The sequence below is a fragment of the Polyergus mexicanus genome, unplaced genomic scaffold (genome assembly GCF_030449975.1).
Source record: "Polyergus mexicanus isolate NDT 795.1 unplaced genomic scaffold, iyPolMexi1.0 SCAF_8, whole genome shotgun sequence".
NCBI lineage: Eukaryota > Metazoa > Arthropoda > Insecta > Hymenoptera > Formicidae > Polyergus > Polyergus mexicanus.
The window spans coordinates 2,580,390-2,601,893 of NW_027223328.1; the positions used below are offsets into that span (position 1 = coordinate 2,580,390).

Here is a 21,504-nt window from a genome sequence, read left to right on the forward strand (position 1 = left end):
AATTAATAAATAATGAATAATTAATTATAAAAAGCTGTATGAAGTAAAAACATAATTTGATATTGCTTAAAATGTTTGATAATTTTCTTTCAAGAATAAGAAAAAGGTAAAAACAATTTATTGTAAATACGTTCCACGCGTTATATGTATATTTAAAAATTAGGGAAAAATTATTAAGAAAAATAATTTAAGAAAATTTATTTTATGTCACATGCACATATATATAAAAATACTTTAATGATAACTTATTATTGCTGTCCGTAGTATATAATAGAACGGCAAAACATCACGCGCAATTAATAAAACATTAATAAATTTGTAATATTTCTTTGCAATATTGATTCACAATTGGATTTAGCAAGCACTAACCGGTTGTTTTACCGTAGCACCGAAAAATGAATCTGATCATGTAGTTCCGGCTCTAAAATGGACCTAGTTGACGCTACTGTATCAGTTAGAAAAGGCATCTTATAAAGAACGGCGACGTGATCTCTCTCAGGCTTCTGTCCGCTAATAATCGGTAGATTTTGGCCCGTGTCATTTCGCTCAAAATAACGGATACATTTGAATGAGATTAATATCCCTTCATAAAAAAACAAATACAAATTATTATACGAAGTATATAAGAGAAAAGAAAATGTATATTTCGAAAGAAGGGAAGTCTATATTCGCTCATTTTTATCATGGTGGTAGCACTGATAGTGACCTGACGTCATTGTTGAGTTCCGAAATTGAAATCAATAAGCGATATGCGCGCAATGCTACAATGTTGTGTGTACATGCATCAGAGACGGTTGGAAATGGCGATTATGTCAAAACATTGTATTAGATCTTATTGCGCTTGATTGCGGAATCGACGACGTGGATATTAGCAAAATGGTTCGCAATAGCAAAAAGAAACTCGCGATATTCGCGGGTACATCAAAGTGTCTAATTTATGTAAGTATTCTTGTCCTTTACGAACAAATAATGCTCATTTTTTTAGCTTTTTCTACAATTCTCAAGAGAATATTATATATCAGATTTAAAAATTACTAATTTATATTTTATGATTTTATATATATATATATATATATATATATATATATGTGTGTGTGTGTGTGTGTGTGTGTATGTATGTATAATTATTATATTTAAATAATTTATTTAGAAAGAGAAAGAGATCTTTTTTTACTCAATTGCATTAAACTTTATTATTTTTTTCATATAGTTAAACAATGGAATTATGATAAACTTTCAAATGCAAAAGATTCATTATAGAGCATACTATGGGATTTTATGATGGTATATTAAAGTACATTAAAATATATTTATATAAATTGTGGGAAAATGCAATATATATATATATATATATATATATTACTTTTTTTTTCTTTATAAAGCTTTGTTAAGGATAATGTAATTTTTGTAGGCAGAAGCAAAGTACTGTGCTGGAAATATGCCTGGAGAATTAAAATACTATGAGTAAGAGTTGCATTTTTTTACATTTCAACAATTTTGACTACATGTAATCTATATAATATGTTTACAAATTATTTATATTATTTATATATAAATATTCATTATCATTTATATAAAAAATATTCATTATCACTTATATATAAATATTAAAAGTCATTTTTATGCCAATTGTAAAACATCTTGCAGATGTTCAAGAACAGAATATTGTTGCACTTTTGGTTGTTGTGTGTCACCTGGACTCCATTTCCATCATTTATGGTACTATTGGTAAGTAGAATCTTTAACAATAATCCTTTTTTGCTTCAACAATTATTATAACAATATTTTGTATCTTGAACAATATAAAAATTCAAAATATTTCAGGATTCTGGTTATAATCATGTTCCTTGTGTGTTCCGGTGGTGGCTGGTGGTATCGATACTGGTTGCAGGGCAGATATAGAGCAGCAGCTTCAGCTATTCCAACTCGATCTTTCTATCCTAGATCTCAAAATTCTCTTCGTAATACATCTTGCCGAGCGCAGCAAGCTCGTATTACATACAATTCAGCAAGAAATACCGTCCTATTGCATCGTATGTGGAAAGGTTTATATTCTTTTTTATTTTATGAACAAAGCACATAAAATGTAAAAATATTTATACATATAAATTTTTCTAATAGGTCCTCAAAGAAATACAGCAGCGTCAACATATAACGGTAATGCAACTACTTCAACGCACTATCAGAATATGAATGTAGTATTAAACAATAACAGTTGCCCTTACTATCAATTATACGGTCCACCGCCAAGTTATGAGACAGTAATAGCACAGACGCGCGGCAAGATTTCCAATCCAGCGTCACCGGAATCTTCTGCGCGACTGAACTTACAAACGGCAAACGTGATACCAAATCCGAATGTATCGCAGTGTTTCTTCTATACTTGCAATTCTCCAGCCAGATTGGTGGATGGTAATTCCAGTCAAAGTGATAACGCGGCTTCCCATCAGCTTGACAATCACGAGAATGTTCCGTTCGCGCATTTCTCGCAATATTGCGTAGCGAATGGCGCTATTAGTCAAAATATGTGCGTTCCTTTGGAGTATCCACAGGAATCGATCGCTTCTGGAGGAAGCAATTTTAGTCCTAGTTATCAGAACAGTTCACAACGGCTGCCAGGATATTCAATGGACAGATCGGTCGATGTCTCGAATGCGGAAAACGCAACTCATAGTTACGAAGTTCAAAATGCAGAAGGATGTGCAATGCCCGATATTGATACTGCTACTGGCAGCTACAGAGAACACAGTCCATGGCATGGAAATGATCAATCTGTATTGAAAGTCCACGGCAAGATTACCGTACAGGATGAAAATTGTACGTCTCAGCAAAGGTGTGCGACAATTGGAAAGATGCGTGTTTCCTCGCCTAAATCAGAGGGAAGCGGAAGCGAGAACGAACTGAAGCGTATATGCCCCGTGATCTCTACGGCACAAAGAAACCTGTCGAAACAACGTCCGGATTACGGCGGTTTCGTGCGATTACCGCATAATCACACTAGAGATATCATTTACCAAGGCAGCAGCTTCCAAAGAATTTCTTTCAAAGATTCGTCGAGCTCTCAACGATGCGCTTTTAATTCCAATCGAATGGCAGTTTCCGAGAACACACTTTGTAACACGAATGCTCCGAAACAAGCGGTAGAGGTTGTTGCGAGTTCTTCTCAATCAAATCCATCCAATAATGTGATATTAGAATCTTTTATTTTTGAAAATGCGCAATTGCTTCCGAGTGAAAATGTCGAAAAGGCGCGTGATCTTCGTACAATGAATCGGAGTACAAACTTTGATCTTGAAAGTAAACACAAATTAAACAGATCGAAGTCGCTAGACTGAGTATAAATTGAAATCCTTATCATTGTATTAAGCGATGCTTATATTCTTGTCTCTCTGTTATTCGCGCGTAACTTATATAGCAATAGAAACATAATCGTTCGTTATCGAGAATCGCGTTAGAATAATCTTCATCTTCCGAATATCGTGATAAAAAACGAGGATTCAATTTTATTAAAAGTAATGCTATATATATTTTTTTTTTTAACACCTACGTGTGTAATTAATGATATATTTAATACAATAATATTCCATATTTACCGACTTTATATTATTGTTTCGCATTACTTTATTGCATCTTTAATTTTTGAATGTGATGATTAAATCTTGTGAGATTTATATATCATCCACTATTCTCTCGCGTAGAATTAGCGAATATAATGTTAGACATTAGACTTAAATCGCACTCTCGCAATATTTTTTGCAAATAATACCGCAACTCCAAAGCTAAACTATTTTTTGATTACCTATTGTGATATTAAATATTATCTAAGTGTGATAGATAATAGTGTGTTCTTACATACACCGACAAAGCGTTATTTCTGGTATCTGCGACACACTGCCATGAGAAAATCTTTTTCAACATTCTATTAGACACTGATCCAATTTTTATTCCTGCACTATACTTGACGTAATTTAAGATTTCGGAACGGTTCAAACAGTATTTCAGGAACGTTGTACTTGCACAGGCAGCGGACCAATTTAATCCACTTACGCAAAAAAAAAAGGATATCAATCATTATACTTTATTTCTCTATATCGTAATAATATGTAAGCAAATAATCATCGCACATTTTTTTAAATCCTTGGGTGGAAACGCACTTATGAACAAAGTCTTTACAGAAGAGACTAAGGTCTTAAAAAAAAAAAAAGAAAAGAAATAACATAAGATTTATTTTTTAAATATTATAATATAAATTTCGACGTATTTTTTGTAACGATATTGATATCGAACTTGACAATGCCGAAATAGTCTCATTTTTCGAGCTGTATTTCAAGCCGGTCAAGACAGTCCTCTATATATATTTAAGCTTCTATCACAAATATATGTGCACATTAATATTATCTCGATATTAAAAAGTGCGTAAAGTTGATTACTACACATTGCACACGTATTTAAGGGTAAGATATATATAGTTATCCAAGACAATTATATAATTTGTTCACGATTAAAGCAGGCATATACTGCTGTAATAAAAATGCGACCGCATAAAAATATGAAAAGCCGAAAGCGAAATTTGTTCAAAATTGAATATTAGAAAAAATATTAGAAAATAGTCAAAACAATTTATTATTGAATTTGGCTTAAAAATATGCGATTATATCATGTAATGTGTTCATTTTGTTGTTTTAAATGTGTTTAAAATTAACAATGTGTTTAATATAACAAGTGTTTAAAATGTTTCCTTTATTCAATTTTTCTGCACATATAATATATAAGAAGATAAACTATCGTATTGCGACATGAATGACATTTAATTTATAATATTTTGATCAATCGTGGCAATATATATTAATTGTAATGGTCGAATTATATTGTTTAGAATAAAATTAGATTAAGCCATTGGTTTATACGCGCTACACTTCTTCGAATATTTTAAGGTCGCAGAATACTACGTCGAATGCGTTAATTCTTCAATTTAGATTCTTGAATTATAATAACGGTCCAAGAAACACGTATGTGCCAATAGCGACAAGTCCGTTAGATAAGCAAGAGTATTGGATAAGCGAGACACGCAGTCTCGTAGCCAAGGAGGTCTTACTTTAAAATGCAAAACAAAATAAATATATACACAATATGTATATACACAATTATTTTTTGTAACCAATCCTAATTAATAAATGGAGGCTGTTTAAGGAGTTCACATGATTATACAACAAATATATCCATTTTTGTAACCGATCCTAATTAATAAATGGAGGCTGTTTAAGGATTCCGCGTGATTATACCGTAAGCTTGTATATATGTATATGTATGCACGATAAATTACGAGTCTATGAGAATTTTTAGTCAGAAGCTACTATATTTTGCGTGTTATCCTGCGCGTCATATCGTATAGTTTTAATAAGCTCTAGTTTGAATGATCTTTTCTTCGTAATATGCAATCATATATTCGCGCGGAATCAATGATACTGTATATAAGATATTATACTAATGTGAAAAAATGTCTGTCTGCAAAATAAACACGAAATATTTATTCACGTATCCAAGTATACTTTTAGTCTATTTAAATATAAAATTCTTTAAAACAATAAAATATATCTTGTAATTTTCAAGCGTACATAAATATAAAACAAGGGAATACAGAAGAGATGATAGTTACAAAAGTTGGATGGTAAAAAAATTAATTTATTTCAAATTTGTTAAAAAATCTATTAAAAATAAAATTTAATGCGATAATAATATCAGTTTCCAATTTTCTTGAAATAAAAGAGTGATTTAGAAACTATTCAAAAAAACTCCTCTTTATTTATTTCTATATAACTTTATCTTTAATTTATCTAAATTTTTTCAAGAAGAAATAATTGAAAGTTTTAAAAATATGCATCAATTATTGTTCAGATTAAATAGAGATATCTAAAGTAAATTTCTTTTTATTTAACATTCGATATTTATGTAGTAATAAGTAATGCTAACATATCGATTGATAATAAGTAATGTTTTAATATATTAGAAGTAGAAATAATAAATATATATTCAAAAAATTAAAGTAAAATCAGGAATTTTTTTTTTGCCGGAATGAATATCCAACAATTTTTTTAATTTTTTTACTTTATCTCTTCCAAGAAGTGTTACATGGACATACATCGATTTGAACGTTTAATCATCCAATTATTTGTATCAATCTATTTTTTTTTTTTTTTTAATCCTTGAATGCTTTGCTGAATCACTGATTAACATACGACGGAATAATATCAGTATGATAAGGCAGTACTTATCGTGAAACGACGATAAGAGATGGCAGGTGCAACTGGACGAGCGAGAAATCAATATAAACGGGATTCGCGAGGCAGGCGGGAGAAGCGGGTATAGCAAGGGCGGCGAAGCATCCCCCATGAGAGAGAGAGAAAAAGAGGCCGCCGCCACGAAAGAGCCGACTGCAGCATATTTTAGCGGCTACGCTGGCAGAAAACGACAAAAAATGTCATAGTCGCGGTGACAGACGAGAATACTCGAAAGTGTAAAAAACTCGCCGTCTTCTCCCCGCCTCGATCTCTTCCATCAACCCTCCTGTCATCTGCCTTGTCCATCGACCCTCAATCGTTGCCTCCCCGATCCGTGGGTGTGTGTGTGTGTGTGTGTGTGTGTGTGCACGTGTGTGTGTTCCACCCTCAATGGTGAATCAATAATTAAGGTGACAGTGCAGTGGTTGCGCGATCGTGTGCCGGGTCAAGATGTCGGTGAAGGTGAGTCCTTCGGACACGCATCCGCAAATGCGACGCGAGCGTGTGCAATAAACATTCCCGCTTTCCTGATTCCGGCTGACGAAATGGTTCTGAGTTGAGCCGAAGTCGAATATGAAACGTCTTTGTATGTATGTTCTGCTCGGAAAGCTCTCTTGTTATGTAACGTTTATGATTACGAATAACATGCTTTGACATATCATGGGAGATAGTGTGACGATTGCGACGCCCGTATCATCTTCTTTGTACGACATTTATAATTACGGTTTACCTCATTGATAAGCGTTAATGACCGTAGGTCATGGTTTGTTACAAATACACACAGACACAAACATACAAAAATACATATATATGTGTAAATTAAAGCGCGGTATTTGCGTAAATATACTTGATTGCATGCGATTACGATATATCAGTATTTGACGCGACCTTGTTTTCAACTTTTGATACTCTCGCGCCTAAATATATGCTACCTCCGCTTGTGTATTGAATTGCAATGATGTATAAATTTCCCCAATGTGAATTTTATCGGGAAGACTTTGAAAGATTAGATTTGAAAATCAAATCTTCATGAAAATCGACATATGTAATTTACTATTATGTGTATCCTGAAAAAAGGGAAGAGAAAGATCTCTTATGACAAAATTTTATAAATTTCTCGATAATTTCTTTCTCTTTATGCAACGTTCTAATTTATTAGAATATTGACATTTTTCTTCTCGTTTCACATATATATGCGACGCGAAATCTGATCCGTGCTCCCTTTAGTGTTCCCGTATAATATTCTACATTGTGTCTGTATCGTAGCCGGCTGTGAATTGTTGATCTTGTTACGGTATAATGATCTGTCGACTGTCGTGTCAAGCCGCAAAATTTTTTAATGGCGATAACGGCGTCACAAGTGTCCGCTTCCTGCTAAAGCGAACACTTCGCCGAAGCCGAAGATATAACGAGGGGCGCGTATGTAGATACGCGTGCGCGCGGCGCGTGCGTGTTCGGGGCGCGCGTTTTTGGCGTGTCGCGCACGCACGCACGCCGATGCAGCGCGTGCAAGCCGATTGCAGTTTGCTTGTTGCCACGGCATCAGGACGTCCCGCGTGTTTCGCGTTTCGTGCAAAATCGCGAAAATAAAACGGAGTGAATGCGTAATTAAAAGTGCTTACGAAAGTGAAGTACACCGTTTCTCGACTTCTGAGAAGTCTTGAAAATGACGGTGGTTTAATTCTATTTTTTTCTTTTTGACATCTATTTAAAAAATTAATTATATAATAAAAAATCCGTTAATTATTACTTTACATGGTAATTTGTAATGTGAACTATTTTAGTGTTTTTAATTTTGATTTAGTGTGCTGTGTGTATTGAAGATGCATTGCATGTGATATCAACACCAATACTTTTTTTATTTATGAAATGATATAATCGAGAGTCGATTTTTTTTTTCTTTTTTTTTAAAGCAAAGACGATCTTTTTACGATTTCTTAACATTTAAATATTTGACTAATACAAAAATCAAAATTTTGTTATAGTGAAATTTAGACTTTTCTGGAATCTATCTATAACTACAACTTTAATATTAAATAAATCGTGCGTTTACAAACTTATATAAATATAATATAATTTTAATTTTCATATTTTTGAATACCTTTATAAAATAAAATATTTAAAAACAGCCGGAATTATTGTCACAAGCGTGTATTTTGTAAATGTGTGTATTTTAAACACGCTTTTAAAATGTTGACTTAAAGAATCCCAAACGAAAATAAAACAAATTAACGATTTGTAAAATCTATTTTAAATACAGCTTTATATTAAAAATGGATCTTGTATATTGGGTATTTGTTACACACACTTACATTAAAAACTCTTTTGTCTCATATCCTTTTTTTTTTTAAATTCAATGTAGATATATTTTAAAAATCAGAAACATTTATATATAAAGTATCAAATCTCTAGTGATCTCTTTTCTTTCTTATGCATTCAGCATATAGAAATGATGGAACGTCTTCACTTGTAAGAGTCAAATAATAAAAATATTATGTACGATCTTATAATGGAACAAAAAAAGAAAAAAAGAAAAAATGCGACGCTATCATCGAAGCACATGTAAAGTATTTGTAAATCTGTCATCTGCTTTTGCTTACGATGACGTAAATGTTATCAGCGAATTTCATCCGAAACGGAGGCTGTACGTCAATAGGCGTATTAGACTGACGAGAAGGAAGGCTCGCGTTCACGTCAAACGTAGTGTATATGTTCATGCGACAACAGTTAATTTTTTTCCGTAAAAAATTGAATAATTTGTATTCGTTTGATAAGTGTTAATTGCGATGATAAGCATAAAGTGCGACGTGAGTTTTCAATAAACTTTTCCGGCCTTTCACGGCCGATACCGCCTGAACGCGCCTTTAGAACGTTTTGTAGAGTCAAGAGCGACGTATTTTTAGCACAGTCTAAAATCGTAGCTTTGCTACGAAGTTCGCGAGTGAGTTTTGCATCTTCGATGAAAGTCACGACCGGGAACTATCTCCGCGAAGTGCGCGCGTTGAAAATCTTTATCAGAAAGAAATTTTTGACATCTCGTTATTGATATTTGAAATTCGATATTATTTGCAACTTTTACTAATTTGATTTTCTTATAAATTTGATCTCTTTCTTGACGCGTTTGAATAAGAAATAGAGTGACTTAAATACGATTGGGTAAATGAAGAAGCAAAGTTCTATGTTAAAATTTAACGCGCCAGCATCTACTTATATATTTATAGTGAAATAAGTTGGAATTAAATTAGGAATAGCAGCTGCTGTTATCATTCCAGCGAATTTAATTTAATTCCATGTTTACGTTTCATGAATTTCGTTTTTCCGTCATCGTAGCGTTACGCTGTATGAATATCGCTTTATGCACGACTGTTGATACTGGATTGCAATATTTGAATTAAGATCATTGTGTCTATTGTATTTCCACACGGCAAACTGTGTTACAAAAACAAATGTCTGCGATGTAGATAAGGATCAGCAAGAAATACCAATATGAAATGCTTCTCTTTCGCGGCAATTGTGTCCTCTATAAAAATTTTTCGCGATGAATTCTACTCGTCGATATTTTTTGCTTAGAATAAAATTAAAAAAAATAACAAAGAAATGAAGAAATAAATTACCGTAAAATATTTAATAAAACAACAATTACAATATTTAAAAGATTTAATATTTAAAATTCGAAATTTTTAAAATATTAATTTAGAAAACTCGGGCTCTCTAATGATTACGTAAAATGTTTGTACGTGATCTGCGTTTAACTACGTTACGCAAAAATAAAGTTGTAAATATACTGCGTGTTTTGCGGAGTCTTATTGCATATTGTTATAAAATCTTTAATAAAATAGAGAATTAATTTTTTCATCTGATAAAATCTCTTACAATTTATTGTAATTATAAATAAATAATTATAAATTTTAAATAATAGATATCTTTTAATTATTTATAAGTAACGAGTCGCGTTATTCTATTATCTTTGGAGCGCGAAGCGAAGTTATAGATCACCGCGCACACTATAAATTTACGACTAATTAATTGCTTTATCTTAAACATACGCGAGACGCACCTTGTTTTATTTTTGTTTGCAGGATACGCAATTGCATAAGTAATTAATCAATAATTTATTTAGACGTATATTGTAAGAAAAGCATTTGCATGATTTCTCGTTTTAACGTCAATATAAATGCAGTAAGAAAAACAGAAACTTTACTGCACACAAGTCGTAAAGATCAAATGCAATTCTTTATTATTCATAAATTGACGCGATACCGGCAACTCATATTATCGATTTAAATATTGCTTTAAATCTCTGAAATTTATTTTTATATGGCTCTCTTCAGATGACGAGATATAAACAGGCCGAATTCGAAGATGAAGACAGTAGCAGCATCGGCTCCGTCGCTTTAAATAGCGAGGGCATCAGTACATCTGCTACACATATAAGATATCATACGGTATGTATATATATATATATATATATATATAATATTCAATTAATCAAATATTTTCCGAAAGCTATCGTTACAGAATTATAATTTCAAATCGATGATTCGTAACGAATCATTATCTCAACAATCAATCATCATTAAAACAATCAATACGACTATGTTATTTCAGGGTACAACGATGTGGAAGGCGAGAAGTACTTTGGAGAGATGCCTTCTCGTAATTTGCGCTGTTCTATCACTGACGATTATAGTATTCACCATCGTGATTAGTAGCAAGAACGGTTGGGATGAGGCACAGATTCTACATGTTACCTCTCACGGAGAAGGTGAAAAATTAATCACTTCTGAATTACTAATATTATCAACAATATCTGGATAAAATGAACCAATCAATGTGTTACTCATTTCTAAGCGATATTATTCATTTTTAAATTAAGTTTTATATTTATCATAAAAAAAAAAAAAAAAAAAATTTTATTAATTAAAGTTAATTCTAAAGTAGCCGATAGCAATACAATCGGTTTTAATCTCTCTATAATGTATTACATTTTGTCAACAATTTTTTTAAGATCGTTTTTGGACATTGGCCCGATAATCTTTTCGTAGTTTCATTTATAGTGTAAGCAGATAAAACTAATCAATGCCAGTATAATCAGTTCTAATTCTACAAATCATTGCAGATGGCACATATTGCCTCACAGAACATTGTGTTACGGTGGCAGCGTCCATAATTAATAGTATAGATTATTCCGTCGATCCTTGTGAAGATTTTTACGAATATGCTTGCGGAGGTTGGAGGAAGAAAAATCCCATTCCGGATGGGAAAAGTGTTTGGGGCACGTTCGGCAAACTGGATCAGGATAATCAACTGGTCGTCAAGAATGTTCTCGGTAACCATTTATAAGTTATCATAATTTATTACGGATAATTTTGACGTGTGTACCTATATGTATACGTAATAAGTCGTATATTTCGCGCATAGAAAAACCGTTGAGCGAGATGAAGTCAAAGGCTGAAAAGAAAGCGAAATATTATTATCTATCCTGCATGGACGGCAATGAGACTATCGAGACACTCGGAGCTAAGCCGATGCTGGAACTGTTGGAAAATATCGGTGGCTGGAACATCTCTGGCAAATTCAACATAAGCGCGTGGTCCCTACAAAACAGCATGCATATCCTGCAAAACGTTTACAATATGGGCGGACTATTCTCCTGGGCCGTGAACGAAGACGATCGAAACAGTACTAGACACATAATCCAGGTAAGCGGATTATAATAGAGAGAGCGAGAGAAAGAGAGAGAGAGAGAGAGAAAGAAATTAGATTAACAATATGAGAAAAATCTAGGCGTGTCTCTTATGAAGCCTTTTACTTTTGACAATAAGTTGATTATTATTATTCTTCTCGTTTATAAAACTTAATTTCATTAAAACAATAATACTAATTAAATTTTTTATTTTTATTATTATTGTTGTAGTAATGACGCATAATTATAGCTTGGCGGTTAATTAAATTAATGTTAAAAAACTTCCGTTCCGAAGATAATATTATAATTAAAAGTATTCTATACATATGTCGAGTTTTCTTTTAAAGAAAATTATTTGGCTCTTCATCAAACTTATTATTATTACATTTTGTCTTATTTTTTAATGAATCAATATATATTTTTAGAGTGCAAAAAATTTTTTATAAAATTTTTAATTTTTTTTTATAGCACGTATAAGATAAAATATTTTGTTTGAAAAAAATAATTAATGGTACAACAATTTCTTTGCAATTAATGAATTAGAAGAAGAATCTTTCGTAATCTTTATATAGTTAACGTCACATGTGCCGCATATTATATCGAGATTGATCTCTATCTTCAAGATTGATCAAGGAGGCTTAACGCTACCGACTGCAGACAATTATCTCAACGTATCCGAGCATGGCAAGGTTCTAGCTGCTTACTTAGACTACATGACAAAGGTACACAAGGGCAGCATGTATTTGCGTGCACGATTTATCGCCGCACGATACGCTGCATCGCATCGGGCGAATCGAGTACAGGTACTCGTGCACGTTTTCAGATCGGCGTGCTCTTAGGTGGTGAGGAGAACTCCACGAAGAAACAGATGCAGGATATAATCGATTTCGAGACGAAACTTGCGAAAATCACTATACCGCCCGAGGAACGCAGGGACGAAGAGAAGCTCTACAATTTGATGCCATTGAACGAATTGCAACGTAAAGCACCCTTCGTACGTTTATTATCTCCTATTCAATCGAGAATGTTTTCAAAATATTCGCGTTCCTATTATTTACGACCAACTTGCAGCCAATTGTTGCAACATATTTTGCGGTCACTTAATATGACTTCCTCTATGATATAATATCATGTAGTAATATCCTGGATGAGATAATGTCTTTTCCTGTATCATATCCTGCATGTGCGATATCCTGGCTCTCCATCATATCCTGTACATAATATCCTGTCACTCACACGTGTGTTAAGAATATTTTTAATATATTTTTTTAATCAGGATATTTTTTTTTTTTTTTTCGAATAAGAAGTATCGACGAAATTACGATAGACATAGCTCTCATCTGTTTAGATGTCGTGGGTGGATTACTTTCAAAACGCTACGCGTCTCGTGAATAAGAAGATCAATAGTAAAGCGATGATCGTAAATTTTGCACCGGAATACTTTGTGAAATTGACGAAACTCGTGAATGAGTACAACAGCACGATCGACGGGAAGATGTACGTATATATATATGCGTGAGATACATCAGAGATGGCAAACTTACTTTGAAACGCAAATGCGTTAAAAGATTAAATTAATAAAAGATATTTTTTCGTTCTTCAATTAATTAATTAAATTGACTTTATTTAACAAACATTAAATTTTAAGTTTACAGATATATAATAATATATCTAAAAGCGACTGTTTTTTTATAAATAATCCTCTAATTTTTGTTGGGGTGAAATTTGTTTTAAAAAAATGATATTTAACAATCGATAAAGAAATGCACGATCTCTAATGAATATCAAGGCATTTATCGATCTTTTTCGATTCCATCGGACAAAATCATTAATTTTTTTCTCTACCCCCTTTCTTTCCACAGAAAACTGAATAACTATCTGATTTGGCAGACCGTGAGGTCCTTGACGGCGTGCCTGTCAAAGCCGTTCCGCGAAGCTTACAAGGGTTTGCGGAAAGCCTTGCTCGGCTCGGAAGGCCACGAGGAACAGTGGCGTTATTGCATTAGCGATGTTAATAACGCCATGGGTTTCGCTATTGGCGCAATGTTCGTTAGAGAAGTTTTCCACGGCAAGAGTAAACCCATGGTTAGTATATATATATATATATATATATATATATATATATATATATATATATATATATATCAATGTGTCAATCTTAGAGAAAAGATCTTACTTATTACAATTATTTTTCTTAATCGTACAAGTCAAAATGAAAAATAACAGTTTATCGTTTCAAGACAGGACTTATTATATCCTCGAAATTTTCAGAAACATGAATAGTTTGTGAATCTAATACTGATTTTCAGATACTGAACTTATTATTTAAATAATTCCTAGAAGATGCGGCCTTTTAATTTATACAATAATATTTTGCCTCGATCGTTGTTTTTATAGGCGGAAGAAATGATCAATCAAGTTCGCAAGGCGTTCACGAAAAATCTAAAAAATCTAGATTGGATGGACGCGGAGACGAGAAAGGCCGCGGAAGAGAAGGCGAATGCTATTACCGATATGATCGGCTTTCCGGACTTCATTCTACAACCCAACGAACTCGACGAACGTTACAGAGATCTGGCGATCAAACAAAACGAATACTTCCAAAATAATTTGCGCGTGAATAAGTACAATTTGCGTAAGAATCTCGAGAAGCTCGATCAGATGGTGAATAAGACCACTTGGATAATGACGCCGCCGACCGTGAACGCTTATTATACGCCTACCAAGAATCAAATCGTTTTTCCCGCTGGCATTCTTCAGGGTCCGTTTTACGATATAGAGAACTCGAATAGTTTGAACTTTGGTGGCATAGGTGTAGTCATGGGACATGAATTGACGCACGCTTTTGATGATCAAGGTACGAGTTTAAAGATGAATTAAATGCTCTGGATAATATTTTTATGATATAATCTTATAATAAAAAAAATATATATATAATATTTATTTCTTATGACAAACGTGTGTAAGCTATTTATATTGTAAAAAAATAGTTTTATTCTAATTTAACAATTGATTTTATAGCCGAATTGAGGACTTTTGATTTTTTAGATATCATATCGAAATTTTTACATTTAAAATAAAAACTTATATTTTAATAATATTATTATTTTACTTGCAAAATATTTGCATCGTGTATATAATCATTCAAATTTACATCTATTTATATCCATTTAAAAATAATTTTATCTTTATTACTTATGTATTTTTCATAATGTTGAACAGGTCGAGAATACGATTTACATGGAAATTTGCATCAGTGGTGGAACAACGCTACGATAGAGCGATTTAAAAATAGAACAGAATGTTTTGTGGAACAGTATGATCAGTATCAAGTACAAGGTCGAAATGTAAATGGCCGACAGACTTTGGGTAATAATATTGATTATTTATAATTACTTACCGATGAGAGAAATGTCGGAGTTTTGACCGTTCAATTGTAATACATAGGAGAGAATATTGCCGATAATGGCGGCCTTAAGGCAGCGTATCACGCTTATCTCTCGATGCCTAAAAGCTACAAAGATCAACTGCCGCTACCCGGTCTCAACTTGACGCATCGTCAGCTATTCTTTCTGAATTTTGCACAGGTTGTCATAGAATTACTGCACCATTTTAAATATAGACATTAACGGAAAAATGGTCGCGTTTAACTTGATACTATTCTTACGAAAATTTAATCAACATGAGAAATGTCCGCAGGTTTGGTGCTCCGCTATAACGTCCGAGGCAATGACTCTTCAGATCGAGAAGGATTCTCATAGTCCGCCGAGGTACAGGGTGATAGGACCACTTTCAAACTTGCCAGAATTCGCCAAGGAATTTAACTGCCCTAAAGATTCGAAGATGAATCCGGTTTATAAGTGCGAAGTGTGGTAACGCCTCGTATTTTTCAGACTGATTCATTAAGAATTCAAGTTCGGTTGAGCTTGATTTCTAGCCCCGTGGTGTGGGACCGTCACAGCTTGTACGTGCCGTTGTGTAATGAGGGGGGGATACATACACATCGCAAAACACTTGCTTCGAGCATTGGATTGTGCATTTTTCTTTACATATCACTGTTTATCATATATGAAAATAGCTTAAATTTTACAATTTATTTATTAATTTTTTTTGATATGCATGATTTAATGTTGCCACAATTTTCAAACGTGCATTGTCGAGTATTGCAAAAAAACTGTCGACGTCTCCTCGCAGTTGTACTTAAAAACTTGTAAGTAAATATTCAGGACGTGAATGTAGCTCGTGAAAACTTTGTTTTATCTGTCTCTTCCTAAATATTTGAATCTTGAAAAATTAAAAAAAATTTATATATTTATATATCCCTCACACAGACGAGTTAAGGCTTGTATGCTAGTTAGATTGCGCGAAATATATTATACACATTATTAAAATAATAGAAATTCCATCAGTTAGTACTTTTTGTTAAAAAATCTGAATCATTCTCTTAAGTAACATTATTCGCAATGCGGATCGACATTTTTTCGCAATCACGAGACAGCACAAAAGGAAAGATAATTTTTATATCTTATATATTAGGTTTTGCAAGAGAAATCCAAATTTCATTGACAAGAATTAATGATTTTATACGCCGACTGTCTCTAAGAGGTATATACTCAGAAATAATCAGAATTTTCTGTTTATCTAAAGAACACATAGACACATACACATACACACTAAAACCACTAACATACATTATTCTTAACATTGAGATATGTCGTGCGCGCGATCACCGCTTCTTTTAGCTATAATTTGTCGAGATTATCGAAAGCTCTTAAAATTAATTAGCAAAAACTGCAAAAATATTTTCAATATACAGTACACACTGTCGTTTTTCACTTTTATACATAAAATCAATATTATAATCATCAATAGATTTAAACATAAAACGATGGCTGAAAGCACTAAAGAAATAAACGAATAATAGATAAAATAATTGGATCTTTAAATTAAAAGATAACCATTATGGAAAAATTGCAAGATTATAACTCGGTAATTAATAGTTCTTAAACTTATTTTTAAATTATTTTTAAGCATTCTATTTAATTTTTATGCACGTAAATTCAATCATCTGGGATGCCTGAATGTTTTACCAATACAAGCAGTATTCATTACAATGCATTAACTAGTCTACGATATAATTTATAGTTTACACATGTTAGAAAATAATATAAGTATTGTTTACAAGTAAAACAGTAACAAAAATCTCGCATGATTCAATTTAATTTTTTTATACTACAAAGTTTTATAATTATTGGTTTTTCTAATGTTAATAACAACATTAGAAAATTTAGACATTTTGCTCTTGATAATCTCGGCAAGCCATAGCTGAAAGACAGCTGAGTACCGTAATATTCGCAGTCAAAATTTACTAATGTGTTTTATATATATATATATAGGTTTAAGAAGCTTATTTTATAAAAAAAATTATTTATTCTGATGAGACTAGCGCACGTGGATGGAATTCGGCCGTCGAGATCGCGATGACGCGACACGCTCGCGAGACGATACACTATTGCTGATGTCAAGAGAAATATTTTTAATTGTGCTTAATTGTATATTTGTCGTGGCATCCAGCGCATATTTGATATTCGAGCGAATTAGAGATTTTTGACTTTTCCATCTAGCGGGAAAACTTTGCTAAAAAGAATCGATAAGATTTATTTTATGAAATTGTGAATACTTCATTTTTAAAATTATTTTTCCTCGGAAAAAGAAAGAGGGGAGAAGAAAGAGCATTGGAATCTAAATAGAAAAAATTTCTAAATTTTTACGTGTGACAGCAAACAGATTAGGTACTATATTCTGCAAAAAATAATCGTTTCTAATTCGATGTTTAAATATTGTATGAAATTTTTTTATATAGAAGTATAGGTGCTATATTGACAGTAAAATGCAGGATGTTTCACTCTCATGCATATATAGAATGCATATCAGAACATATAATTTATGTACATTTTCTTCTTGTATTTTTTTTCGTGAAAGTTATACTGTTATATTAATATATTGAATAATTACATGCCAGAGAGCTTATAACGTTTTATTAATAAAGGCTAAAAAGAGTTTGTAAATAATGCGATTTCGAGATTGAGAAGGCTTGTATTGTATATGTCTATCAATATAATGACATAGATTTTTGTTTTTAATGCTTATTAACATTAATTTTAGCGTTCTAATTAGTAAAAAACAAACTTCACCGTAATCGGCCTGCAGCGATTAAAACTACAAAACTACAAAAATGTTACAATTGTAATCTTCTCTTGCTAGACGAGAGCGCAAAGTCAATAGCGAACATATCTTGTAATGTCATAGACAATATGGATATTATCGTCAATTTAGTTATTTTTTCTGTAGTTTAAAAAACATATGAAAAATTTCGTGTATTGTTACTTTTTAATACAAAACAAACTTTAAGAAATTAACATATATTAATATAAATGAATTTAACAAAAATAAAAACTTGCGATACATACGATATATAATATGAGCCTTTCAAAAACCAAACTGTGTCCAATTTTGCTTATCTGTTAAAGAAATTTCTTAAAGAAGTTTATAAACAACAGTTGATCATTGTAATTTCTGGAAAACTCATATATCATTGCAAAAAATAGATATGAAAGAATCAATAAGTTATTTTCTGTGAGATTTATATTTATTTTTTACAGAGATATATTATATTTAAATTCTTTTATAAGATAAAAAGAGAGTAATCTTGCTAAATCACGTGAAACAAAATAATTTTATTTGGCTTATGTTGCTGCACCACTTTGATAATATGCCTGCGATAAAAGATTCTAATAGAGTTTTATTCAAGAATAATAATTATATATAAACAATAAATTTAAAAAAAATATAAATGCACAGAAGAAAAGATATAAGCTATTAATAATTCACGAGGCACAGCATCTTGCGACGTATGTACCATAAGTTTTATTCTTGTTTAACTTTGATTTTTTTCAGTTATCATGAAAATCTTCAATAAACATAATAATATCGCAGTTTGAGTGTAATTGCATATTTCAAAAGAGACGCTAATCAAAATTTGATCCTTTTCAAACATTTAAAAGAAAATAGAAAGAAATACACGTACATACATATGTAATCTTTTATAGAAGAAAGAAAGCAAAAATATTATAGATAATGAGAAACATCATTGTACATTGCGTAAGACACACTTATTACTGACGCACGTAGTAAATTTATTTACGATTTCAAGTTCGTAATGAGACGTTCGTCTGAAGGAACGAAGAAACTACCGATAATTAGATAGGTGCGTTTAACTTTTTTTTTAGATTACATTACTGAACACCGAAGAAATATATTATTCTCGCGAGTGTTGTAACAATAACTCTAAAAAAATTCCCCTGAAAATATCCTGACACAATTTGATAAAATAATTAAGTACGCGTTATAAAGCCATCATTATTGCTGTATAATTTCTTCATTTTTTTTTTATATTGTTGTACAAAAATTTTTGTTTCAACAAATAGATAAAGAATTTAGTTGTTGGACTTTCAAAAATATCTCTTTTAGGATAAAAAATAATCAAATATTAATGTGCATTTTTATGCTCGAGAGAATACGGTATCTCACAGGATGAGAAAGTTATACGATCCATTGGGGATATATCTAAGATTAAATCTAGGATCCCTGTATTAGGGTTAAAAACTCGTCAGGTTTGAAAAAACGACAAGATATGTATAATGCGGAAATGAGAAAATTTTAGAAAATATTATGAGGTATTCTGTCCGTGCATTTTATTCCTCGCCGGAATCGCTCCATTTCTCTCTCATTTCCGCATCCCCTTTAAAAAGTCAAAGTGGCAAAATACCACGTAAGAAGAAGCCAAATTTTCTCTAATTACAGCGTAAGATCCATATAGGCCTTAAATATTTGACGCCGATGCATCATGCATTTGTAAATGTTCGTTGTTTATAATAATTCTGAATAACGATTGTAACAATGAGAGGAGTATGTATCATCTTTGCGATTACATTCTTGCGCATTGTGTTCGAAGATATTATTCGTGTATGGTTTTGTGTAACACAGAAAGTGCATCGTTCAATGACGATGCTCGCGCCATGATTATTTTTCTGTATTGTATATTAGGTTCTATATATATATGGTTACATTATTAAATCAAAACTGAAGAAATAGAAAAATTTATCGCGCTTACCGCTTGAATTATATTCTTTGCGTTATTCTCTTCCACAGAAATATAATGTCACATAATATGTGTTTCAGTATATTATATGTATTTATATATTATAATATTTTCTAAACACAATATTTTCTTAATGAAGATTTTTTTTCAAGTTGAATTATTAAAAAATTATACGCAAGAAATTATGTAAAATAATAATCAATGAGATAAATAGTATTGTTTATTGTGATAAATTTTGATTTTGATTATATTATACATAGTATAGGTATGTAATTTTTTATGATTCTAAAGAAACGTGCAAGATATTAGCTTTAGAATACTCGCGTTTGGACTATCTTATTTATCGAAAGTAAAGAGATAATATTGTTGATATAACACGCGTTCTAAGATATTTCAGATATATTTATGCAACAGATGCAATATCAAGTAATAGCCGATTAAATAAATTCATTTACTTATATTCATTCATTTAATAATAAATACTTTACATTTATTATTTAAATATCATGCGTTGCTTTTTATTATAAATTCAAAAAGAGCGATAGTAACGCGTGCCTGATGAAGATTTCAATGCTTGACGAACGCTGTATCATATATATGTTACAAATAATTAATTCCATAATATTTTTAATATAATATAGCATGTAGTAAGTGCATACCTTTGCTTTTATATTTTTATATCGAATATTTTAAACATGTTTTTTCGGCCTCAGATACGATGACAGGAAACATACACAAATTAATTTCCTCTTAAAAGGCTATTATTAATTGTAAATTTTTAATTTTAAACACATGAATAGATCATAAAATTATTAATTCACACGATATGTAGTCGACCTTGAATAGATTACAATCTATTTTAAAATCACTGCGGCAATGAAGCACTATTGCAGCTGTTTTTAAAATGTTATTCCGAATGAAGTTAATGCTAATTTTAAATAGCCAAATTCTAATTTAGATTGACGAGACTGATATTAAAATATTTTTAGTTTATTAATTTATTATTTTTTGTCCTTTTGTCAATAATATTGTCAATCAAATCAAGCAGTGGTATCAACGCAGAGTACTCATCATTAAGGGGCTACTCACTTCTACCGCCACAAGTTTAAACTCATTTTTATCTTTACAATGCGTTATAATTTTCGCTATTAAAGCATCACATGTTCGTTTCCTGCTAAAGTGAACACTTCGCCGAAGGCGAAAATACAGCGAGAGGCGCGTATGTAGATACGCGTGTACGCGGCGCGTGCGTGTTCGGGGGGGCGCACTTTTTGACGTTTCGCGCACGCAAGCACGCACGCCGATGCGATGCAGCGCGTGCAAACCAATTGCAGTTTGTTTGTCGCCACGACGTCTGTACGTCTCGCGTGTTTCGCGCT

At 31.9% G+C, this 21,504-nt stretch overlaps 2 protein-coding genes across 13 annotated transcripts; both read left to right on the plus strand.

Annotated features, from left to right (window-relative positions):
* Positions 1 to 757: 757 nt before the first annotated feature.
* LOC138935716 (uncharacterized) lies at positions 758 to 5,503 on the plus strand. 5 transcript variants are annotated; one of them, XM_070300504.1, is made up of 6 exons: positions 758 to 939; positions 1,211 to 1,284; positions 1,412 to 1,464; positions 1,648 to 1,728; positions 1,825 to 2,045; positions 2,122 to 5,503. In XM_070300504.1, the coding sequence occupies exons 2-6, from the start codon at positions 1,279 to 1,281 to the stop codon at positions 3,333 to 3,335; spliced, it is 1,575 nt and encodes a 524-aa protein (XP_070156605.1). In that variant the 5' UTR covers positions 758 to 939; positions 1,211 to 1,278; the 3' UTR covers positions 3,336 to 5,503. The 5 variants fall into 5 exon arrangements, with proteins under 5 accessions (XP_070156605.1, XP_070156606.1, XP_070156603.1 ...); XM_070300505.1 differs by having other exon boundaries at positions 1,892 to 2,045; XM_070300502.1 differs by lacking the exon at positions 1,211 to 1,284.
* Positions 5,504 to 6,379: 876 nt separating this feature from the next.
* Positions 6,380 to 21,159, plus strand: Nep3 (Neprilysin 3). Of its 8 annotated transcripts, none has more exons than XM_070299961.1 (13): positions 6,380 to 6,740; positions 10,610 to 10,723; positions 10,887 to 11,043; positions 11,398 to 11,607; positions 11,700 to 11,980; positions 12,588 to 12,686; positions 12,788 to 12,958; positions 13,313 to 13,461; positions 13,827 to 14,049; positions 14,362 to 14,821; positions 15,187 to 15,333; positions 15,412 to 15,551; positions 15,664 to 21,158. In XM_070299961.1, exons 1-13 carry the CDS (start codon positions 6,729 to 6,731, stop codon positions 15,838 to 15,840), a joined length of 2,340 nt encoding a protein of 779 aa, XP_070156062.1. In that variant the 5' UTR covers positions 6,380 to 6,728; the 3' UTR covers positions 15,841 to 21,158. The 8 variants fall into 8 exon arrangements, with proteins under 8 accessions (XP_070156062.1, XP_070156067.1, XP_070156068.1 ...); XM_070299966.1 differs by lacking the exon at positions 6,380 to 6,740 and adding an exon at positions 6,756 to 6,864 and having other exon boundaries at positions 15,664 to 21,159; XM_070299967.1 differs by lacking the exon at positions 6,380 to 6,740 and adding an exon at positions 6,765 to 6,868 and having other exon boundaries at positions 15,664 to 21,159.
* The last annotated feature ends 345 nt before the right edge of the window (positions 21,160 to 21,504 follow it).